Source organism: Magallana gigas, chromosome 3, assembly GCF_963853765.1.
Source record: "Magallana gigas chromosome 3, xbMagGiga1.1, whole genome shotgun sequence".
Classification (NCBI taxonomy): Eukaryota; Metazoa; Mollusca; class Bivalvia; order Ostreida; family Ostreidae; genus Magallana; species Magallana gigas.
This window is the reverse complement of record NC_088855.1, coordinates 59,913,185-59,923,256: the sequence shown is the minus strand read 5'-3', so window position 1 is coordinate 59,923,256 and position 10,072 is coordinate 59,913,185. Positions and strand designations below refer to the sequence as shown.

At 30.7% G+C, this 10,072-nt stretch overlaps 1 protein-coding gene across 1 annotated transcript; it reads right to left on the bottom strand.

Annotated features, from left to right (window-relative positions):
- Positions 1 to 1,725: 1,725 nt before the first annotated feature.
- Positions 1,726 to 7,071, bottom strand: LOC105326965 (uncharacterized). Its single transcript, XM_066077828.1, has 8 exons — positions 6,952 to 7,071; positions 6,811 to 6,860; positions 6,077 to 6,211; positions 5,576 to 5,726; positions 5,114 to 5,160; positions 3,211 to 3,390; positions 2,804 to 3,088; positions 1,726 to 2,514 (listed from the first exon to the last, which is right to left on the bottom strand). The coding sequence occupies exons 1-8, from the start codon at positions 7,017 to 7,019 to the stop codon at positions 2,075 to 2,077; spliced, it is 1,356 nt and encodes a 451-aa protein (XP_065933900.1). The 5' UTR covers positions 7,020 to 7,071; the 3' UTR covers positions 1,726 to 2,074.
- Positions 7,072 to 10,072: the final 3,001 nt, after the last annotated feature.

The following is a 10,072-nucleotide window of genomic DNA, read 5'->3' as shown; positions in this document are numbered from 1 at the left end:
TTACTTAACAAAAATCATACCATTTCATAAAAAAATTAATTAAAGTAAAGAAACATATCTATAGCCGCATCCTCGTTCAAAAATAATTAAGATAAAGGGTTCTGTTTCATCGTATTTTATAGGAAACTCAATAATAAGATAAAGGAAAAATAGAGAATATTTGAACAGCATTTATGCTAAAATTACATTGCTTCCTCTTGAATAAGTTTTAACAGGTTTCACAATATAATGACTTTGACTGTCTGTGGACTGTGTTAAAAAGGGTATTTTTATCCAAAGAATTTCAAATTTAATTAAAATGCACCATACACGAGTTCAACCAATGCCACGCTTTAAGCTTTTGCTCAATGTAAATTTATCACACTTGTAGATTATCATAATCCAATAATAAAAAAAAAATTTGCTAAGGGGAGGTTAAAATCCACCATGTCTGAAAGACCCCCACTTACATGTTTCAGGATTAATCTTTCCGTTTATTTTCAATGTTCTTTAGACCTTAAACCATAGAAATGAATATATATTTTTTCTTTAATTTAGATGTTGAATTTAAAAAGAAATGAAGGAAGACGTCAACACTGTAACAGCAAAATACACTATTATTTATAAGTTATGTAATATGACAGCATATTGCATGTTAGGGGATGTATTAATGAGAATTTGTTTTTAATTAGATGGCCTTCAATAAGCTCGATCCGTCGTTGTGACAAGCAAAAGAAACAAAAATAAACCATGTAGTATTTTTGTTAATAACACCAAAGTTTCTTTTTCATATTATACACCAATATGACCATGAAGGACCACATGCATTAAAATGTTCATTATAAATCATACATAATAGTTTTATTGAGTGGGCTTCGAATCATTTTGATATTGCTATCAACAGATAGAGGGAAAAGACAGGGAAATAGAATTTGGGCCTGTTTTATTTTGACATCGGTTAAGACCATAGTGCAGCTTGAACACCTGCCTGTTGTCGGTTGGGGGTATTTACATTAGTTTTTAAATCACGAAAATGCTTACATTATTGAAAACGATATCGGCAGGTAAAATATTAATTATGCGCCTCAACTTTAAGGACGAATTACGTTTAAGACAAATTTCAATCATGAAATTTTCTTTAAACATTAAAAGCAAGATAACTATGTTAGATTTATCATTTGTCCATACGGTTTGCCAAAAATAAAACTTGTTAGACTAAATGGAGAAGGAATCAACGCTATCGTCAATTACCTAAAAATATATGTTGCCCAAAAAGAAGGACTATATGTTCAGATAAAACTTAACTACAGAAAAGAAGCCTAAACAGGCTGTTGAATGACCTGTGGTGATAAAGAACAGTGTTAAAAATCAAAAGTGCAAAGGAAAGATCGAATCAGATATTTAAATGCTTCGACGATTTATAACAATAGATCTATATGAAACAAAAAGAGACATTGACCCTCCATGTAATGGTTAGAGCTCAATATTTCAACAACTTCTTTTCTGTTCATTGTTATGAATTTTTCCGTAAAAATGTAATTGATCATGGGGTTTTTTATGATAATTTGCCAGTTTTTATTAACCGAATTTAAAAGATTTTATTATTCTTGTCAATAAACATAAAATAAACACATTTTAAATATACATATATTATAAATATTCTGGGAAATCTTTGACAAACAATGTTTTAAGTTTATGTTCTGATTCCTCTTCCGTGGATAACAGTACTAGCATTTGACATTAATAATACTATCATCAATGATTTTCAAATTTGTTATTGTTAAAAAGTATAGGATTTGTTTATTAGAAAAAAAAATGTACAGTATATAGTGCAAAACGAGAAAAAAGACTGTAGCAGATTGTTGTCATCACACAAAAATTAATAGACACCTCCTTGTAAAAAATTATGTTTTGTGTGTTACATTCAATAATTTTTATCATTTATCCTCATCCTTTGTATGACTTATAAATAAAAAATCATTTTTCACACGAATAAGTTTTTTTAATTATGTACACGAATAAGTTATTAAATTGATGATCAAATATCAACATTTTCAAAACTGTTCATGTTTTTATCAATGTCTGGTTCCTGATTTTATATTATATCTTCATAAAAACGAATCCCGTTACTGTCTTTTTCTATATCCTCTTTATTACTTGCGTCGAATGAGGCGTTACCGTTTAGAGAAAGGACACAGTTGGAACAGCCGTCGCTCCACTTTTCCTGGTTCTCATGATTTGTGCATTCATTTGGTTCTGATTCATTTTCATAGCAAGCCGATCTTTCGGTTTCATATTCATTAACATCTAACTTATCGCATTTGTTCAAATCTAACGAAGTATATATATTTTCTGTTGCGCCCTCATCTGTTTTCCGTAATGGAACAATGTTTTTATCTTTATCTTTCGACATTGTGTCTTCCTCTTCTTCAGTAAGGGAGATGTTAGACTCAGTGAGACAGTCTTCGTCGGACTTGTCCTCACTATTACTTGCTTCATATCTACTGACCAATCCAATGTCCTCGTAGTCATTGCCTGTAACATGAAGCTAATGATGCTGTGAACACTGTGCATGATAACAGTATTCTAATTTATACTTTAGATTTTATTTATCAAAAACCTCTGGAGCGGTTATATCATAACAAACATATCAAGTAGATAATATTACCGAAGTCTCATTGGTTATTAACCTTTAATAGGCATTTTTTTAATAATCAACCTTATTTGCGTTTGTTCATGTTTATATTATCAGAGTTTGAAGAATAATATGTATATGATTCTATAATGAGTACTCTATTAGTTTAAAATGATAATTAGGACTTACCTTTGATTTTTGAAAAGGCGTCGTCATATAAATCACTGGATTCACAAACAGTCTCCCTTCCTCTTTCTTGACTGTTTTTCCGACCATTCTTTGAATACCTATTGTGTTTAACAGAACTGTACGGTCTTAGCTTTGATCCCGGGTAAACTCGAGCTTTGTCAACTGTTTTATATTGTGTCGATCTTGCTTTTCTAGGTTTATCTGAGATCAGGTTATCATTTATAGACCTCTCGTCGACAGGTTTACATTCATCGTACTCATCCTGCTCGCATATAGATTCTCTTTCTAAAAAAGATAAATTTTATGTTTACTTAGGACTAAATTTTCAAAACGACAAGATAAAATCATTCATCTGAAAGTTTTTTTTATACTTTTACAAGTTTAGATACAAAATATATAACACCGACCAAAAGATAAAGCTGCTTCTTCTGTCCAAGGTCTATTATAGACTTTGTAGGAAGTACATCGCTTAAGTAATTGAGGAACTGCCGTTGATATCCTATGATTATGTTGCACACGTAAAGCATTCACGTGGTTTCCCTCTACTTCATTGTCTATATCTTGAGAATTGGTAACCTCGTATGAAACTACAAAATAGATCAATGTTTACATTTCCATGTCTTTTTATGTGATACAGCTATGAATCAATTTTGTAATGTACAATCAATAAATTCAAACAACGTATAATTTATACATATTAATTATTTATTATAATTAAAAGAAATAAAAATCACGTTAATGTGTCAATATTCTAATATTTAATCGTACAATTGCTAAATCATATATAAAAAGAAGTTATAATGAATCATTCTTTGAAGAATTAGGTCATGATCAAATATGTCCCATATTATTGCTTTTTGATGATTTTTAATAGAAGTTTTTACAGTTGAAATCGATAAAAGGGAATATTACCAAGATATCTTCATTGAACAATTATAATTTTTCACTCATAAAAGTTCACAAGATGCAATGCAAAATCCCCGTAGACTTTCTATTTTTGGATGTGTATTGAAACCTGAAGCAGTAGAGGGGGCGTTTCAAAACAGATAATCCGGACATTTTTCATATTCGTTTATGAACATAGTTTTAGCACAAAGGTATTTATGATTTTTCGAAATATCAAGCAAAAAGTGGTGGAAACAAAAACTCGGGACAGAGTATAACATAAAAACCTTTATTGTATTCTACTGGCACTGTACCAGTTATCGGCTATAATTTTACGTTTTCTTTTCGTGTTTCCTTATTTCTTGATAAATTTGAATACAACTTAAAATACTTTGAATGGTGAACTCCTTATTTATCAATCCGTTAGATTATATCATCATTTAGAACCCAAACATATTGTTTTTGTGTTATTTAGCACGCTCCGAATTTGCCGAGTTTTTACGATTTACTGTACCAGTTATCGGCTTCGTGATAATGACCCAGTAAAATTCTTTTACATGTTGATTTCATATTCTGCAAAGTGAAAATTAAATTATGTCCATTGCAGGGTCAGCCTAAAGGTCGTGGGGTTATTATATATAAACAAAACTCATAAAATTATCCGTTTATCATCATACAGTAATACATAAAAACATATGCTGTTCAATACATAATTGTGCAATTAGGCGTTCAACTGCACCATGAATCCTTCAGAATTTAGTGAATTCCTATTGTTGAGAAATATAATATGCATTGATATTATATGTCAAATCAAAGAAGGGATATAATTACGTATCACAAAAAGGTCATATTCTATTTTTAACTTATTACGTCACTTTCCCCACGGCTGAAAGTGCAAAGATGTAAATCAGTGGTAAACAATGATCGTTAAAGCTCATGTTTAAAACATATTCAAGAAAGTTTTCAAGCAAACTTACTTTTCTTTACTCGAAACAGACGACTGAATTTAAAAAAATTCGGATAGTCGCATGCTACATTGTATAAACCCGAACCCTCAGTTTAGCCGATAATTGATCTTAGCCGATAACTGGTACAGTACCAGTACCAAGCCACAAATTATCAACTCATAATACTAAAAAAAAATAATTTCTTATTCCACAAATATATAAAATAATTAATGATAAAGGGTAATTTTTCCTGTAAAACAATGAACTAATATGTTTCAAATAATAATTATCTATTCACATGAACCAATAACAAGCAACATTGTGCTATATACAAGGCCGGTGCTTTTGTTTATTCCGAGGTATTCTGAGAACATTTCTAGCCAATATGTTTATGGTTTTACCACTAATGACCAAATTTAATTTGTTTATTACTGATAACCCTGAAGAAAAAAAATATTCAGACAAATCATACATGTACCTAATGTTTCTTCAGTGTTTCCGTTGCCACGTTTCGATTGGATTGCCCTATTAAAATTAATTGGGATTTTATGGAAACATAGGCAGGCATGAAAAATATCTTAAGCTTTGATTCCGAATGTTCTATTCTTTTGTGAAATAATATCATGAGAATATGCTAAGGTTATGAATTTAGATAAAATTATGAATAATTTGAAGCAGTAAACAAAAGATCAATTTCTATATTTGATTTTTTTTTTCAAACTTAACATAATCGAGCGTTTAGTTTAAAAACAGCTTTATCTATTGGTAGCCGAAAGCTGAAAAATATAAAATATAATTATCATATTTATTTAAGATCCGCGTTACTTTCTCGTATTAAATAACCATAGATAATTTAAAATGAATTGATACTAAAACATATTGTATTTACATATACAACAAACAATTAAATTTCATGCTGAAATGAAATTGAATTTCAAACCGTGTCCTTAGGACGTATAATGCAAGTACAACGGTCAACACAGCAGTAAACCCAACAAAAACAAACGTTGTACTCATCCATGGAAGTGGGGATGTGGTGGGTAGTGTAATCAATGGCGTAGTCTCTACAAAGTAATTACTTCTTGGAGAGCCTGTTCAAAATCATAAAATCATAAAGGAGATTCTTTTTTATACAAGGTTTCGATGAATGTGTCGATTGCCTTATAAAAGAAAAAAATACAAATGTACTTCTGTTTTTTTAAACAGTACCTTACTGAAATACTCGATATTTGATACATATCTCTCTCTCTCTCATCTCTCTCTCTCTCTCTCTCTCTCTCTCTCTCTCTCTCTCTCTCTCTCTCTCTCTCTCTCTCTCTCAAACAAAAAACACAAACTGATTATATTTGTGACGGATTAGTGTTTATCATTATTTTTTTATTAAAGACGAATTTATATTATATTTTTTTCGCCTTCTTATTATATAATGTATAAATTTTACCTATAGTGAGCGCACATCCGTACGTACTATTACAATCATGCGTGTTACAAAGGCATTCTTGTCGACAAAACTTTCCAAAGAATCCAGAAGGACATTTTGAACTGCAATCTGTACCAAACGTTCCAGGCGGACATTCTGTCATTTAAAGCAATTATTACGATAAGTTTGTATTAAAGAAAAATACGATATGTAAAATATTTATTGTGATATTACGTTGCTTTTTCATTTCTCTGAAATAACATAACTTGTGTAAAATTTATGTAAACATTACTATGCACAAACCAAATTCATACATGTACTCATGGAAATGTTCATGTTTGGAATTTGGCACTTCTTTTATGTAACTACGTTGTGTATTTGCTTACAACCCAATTTCTTCCTCAAATCATTTAAACGTTCAATTTAAAAAATAGCATATAGTTGTTCATCAAGAAGTCCGTATATAAAGATGCGTTTATAGTTTTTTCATTTAACCGAGGACTGGTTCGTTCAGAAACATGGAGGAATATGTAGTTATTGGCATTTAGTATGTGCAGGTGAGGACATAGATATACATGTATATGATACATTTAGTTCCTAGCTACTCACAAAATTTTTCGCCAACTGACTTGCCTTTTTAGAAATTAAAAGGTTTTATAGTAGGTCGACAGTTTTGTCAACATTATCACGAATGAAATTTTGTTTGTATGAAGCTATTAATAAAAAAATAAATTATTTCTCAAAGCAAATCTCACCTTTGCATATTCCATTAGTTCTGAAATAATTGTGGCAGCAGCGTCCGGAACTGAAAAAGCAAAAACCGAACAAAATATTCATTCACATACAGAGTCACAAGGATTAAAATTCGATAAAAGCCAAAGATATGATCTGCTTACTCTAACGTACAAAGGTCGATCGACTTTATATAAAATAACAAAATTAAGCAAGGCGCCTTAAGTCCCATGATGCTTCTAACAAACTTGACAATTGCATTATTATTTATTTTACCTATTAGGGAAATTATTGGAAACAGACAAATAAAACTAACATTTTAAAACAAACAACATTGTATATGCAATAGTTGTATCTTCCTCTATAATTTACGGAAATGGGAAAGTACGTTGATATAGTACCGTGAAAAACCATCCGTATGTAGTGTTCATGCTTTAGTAAAACGGTACTAATTACATCTACAAGTCCCTCAATGTTATATGGTAATGTGTATCTTGTATATTGAGATAAAGAGCCAAGCGAATTGCATTGCAACAGCATATTTTAATACTTATCTGGATTTTATTTTAATTATATTTAAAAGTGTATGTTATGCCGATAATATTATTTGTGGAAAATAATATTGATAATTTAAACGAACAAAAAGCAATTAGTTTTTTAATAGGATGTGCCAGGAAAACGGTTGAATTTGATCATTATTGTTTGAATGGATCCATTGAACCAATTTGTTGTATACGTTTATTTTTCAAGAGGGCATTTTTTTCAAATCATTCAATTTTCAATAAATTGGTGTAATAAGTATTTCTGTTTTTGTAAGCCTGTTTTGTTTGTTGTAATTTAAACAGTCGCAAGTTGACTTTTCGAGTTACGTAAAAGGTTTTAAATTACGCCTTTTGATCTAAACTCGGAACTATTGAAGAGAATGGATCTTCATGATGTTAGTATCCACATGACGTTCATTTTTGTCTTACATGTCATAAGAAAATTCCTTGAATGACCCTGTAGTTTCATAACAAAATTAAATAACAATTTCGTCATGTAGTTTGTTTGTGTTTTGTTTTATGTTTTATTTTATTTTTTAAAATTGTATTTGTTCCTGATATCCTGCCTCTGTTGTCCAACGATACGACGATAGGATTATGCGTTGGTTTTTTCCCGATTACGACAAAGAGCACGCGGCGGGTGTGACCGGTCAGCATAGGATGCTCACTCCTCCTGGGCACCTGATCCTATCTCTATCTTTTCTGAGATCCATTTTAACGTTGCTCTGCTTTGATTTGTATTTCGTTTTATGGATTTTTTAAATGGTTGACGGTTAGTTATTGTCATGTTTTCACTGTAAATATTATTTCAACCATGGATTCAGATAGAGAATACAATGCATTAAAACGAATATAAAACTGACATGAAAGCAAGAATAAAAGTTACATGTTCATAAAATTTAATGCTATACTTATATCTTCAACTCATGACAACGATAAAGGTACAAACTGCACCTACCTTATGTATCCCTTAGTATATTTTTTTCTGCAATCGTTCTTGTCTTAATATTTTTTTTTATATTTGATCATTTTTCAATCAAATTATAAACATTGATTTTACAAATTGCTTTTTAGATTTCTATTTACAACTTTTGAAAATCTTTGTTTACTTTTTCGTGGTTAAAATGTATATATTTTCAAATGCATTTTCAAAACAATTTACAGTGAGAATATAATAACGTTTTGGAAATAAATAATGAAATGGTTGATCGTATGGAACGCTGGTTATTTATCAAAAAGGCATTGAATGGTATAGTTAAAGATATGGCTCATCAACACATATAGCAATTAAAATATAAATGTTATTGTGTGTTAACGATAACAAAGATATATTGAGTGATACAGGGAGAAAGAGAAGGAGAGCAATATACGTATCTCAAAAACAGTATGAGAAATGTAAATGTATCTTAATTTACATTTACAGATACAATAAGTCACACCTTTATAAAAATATGTTAGAAAAAGAACATGATTAATTAATAACAATTTAGTCACATGTTTATCTCAATATACGGGGAATATCACTTATGTAAAACATATTTGATAATACAAAGTGTATTTTTATGCCAAGTAACGTCTTCGTTAAACATGTACATACTATATATGTATAGTTTGGTTACAAATATGTCAGTAAACAGCTTTTTTAGCAATACAGATGTGAAGATAGAAGGAGGTGTCCAAGTAGCGTAGTGGACAATGCACTCGCTTTTCACCGCTGCGGCCCGAGTTCGATCCCTGTGATCGACAGTGGTTGTATGTGATAGGGTATGGCGGTCGCCCGCTTGGACACGTGGGTTCTCTCCGGGTACTCCGGCTTCTTCCCACACCAATGACCCCCTTGCGCTAACATCCGTGCAACGAGAGATATTAATATAAGTTGTAGAACTTGCTTATCAATCGTTGTAAAATAAATAAAGGTCAGTCAAAGATAGAAGGAGAGGGTATAGGTGAAGTATTATCTTCAATAATTGTAAATGATGAAACCTTTTATGATGATGTTTACCTTTCTCCTAGTATCGGATTAAAACTGTACGTTTGTCTACGACATTAAAGCTGACAATCGTATACCTATACGTTTCAAATTAATCAAAGGTTCTGTTTGTTAAAGAATAAACCAAAACAAAAAACAAAAAAATACTCTTGGAAAACTTTATGTTATATGAATTTGCTGAAATTCATTTGAAAGAAACCCAATGAAAGGCGAGCAATTGAAATATTCCCTAACCCCGCACGCAGGGGTGTTAAATGGGCATATGGGCAATTTAGAGTCTTATTTTGACTGTTATATTCAAAATCGTGAAATTAAATAACTATTTTGAATAAGATCAAAAACTTAGTATTATCCTTTGAAATAGATGTCAGTACAATAAAATCGGGAAGAACATTACTGCCATTTTGGTGGATTATCACGTGACAACTATAAATAGCTTACGTATATTCCTTAACATAAAATGAGATAGAACAACACCATCCCGCGGTTTCCAAAATAAAATAAACATGCCAAGTGAAGGCAAAACATCTAAGTTTAATCAAAACCGCTGAAAAAGTCTATGTTCTTCTTATATAAATACTTATTCATTCGGCATTGATCAAACTAACGATACGTTTAAAATTTCAAGTTCAATATATACGGGGTAATGGTGTTCTAGTTGGATTTTTATATCGTAAACAACAACAGAGGAAAGCCTGGCCGAGAAATAAAAGCGAACTTACATACCTTTTATCAAATGATTGATAAAACTAT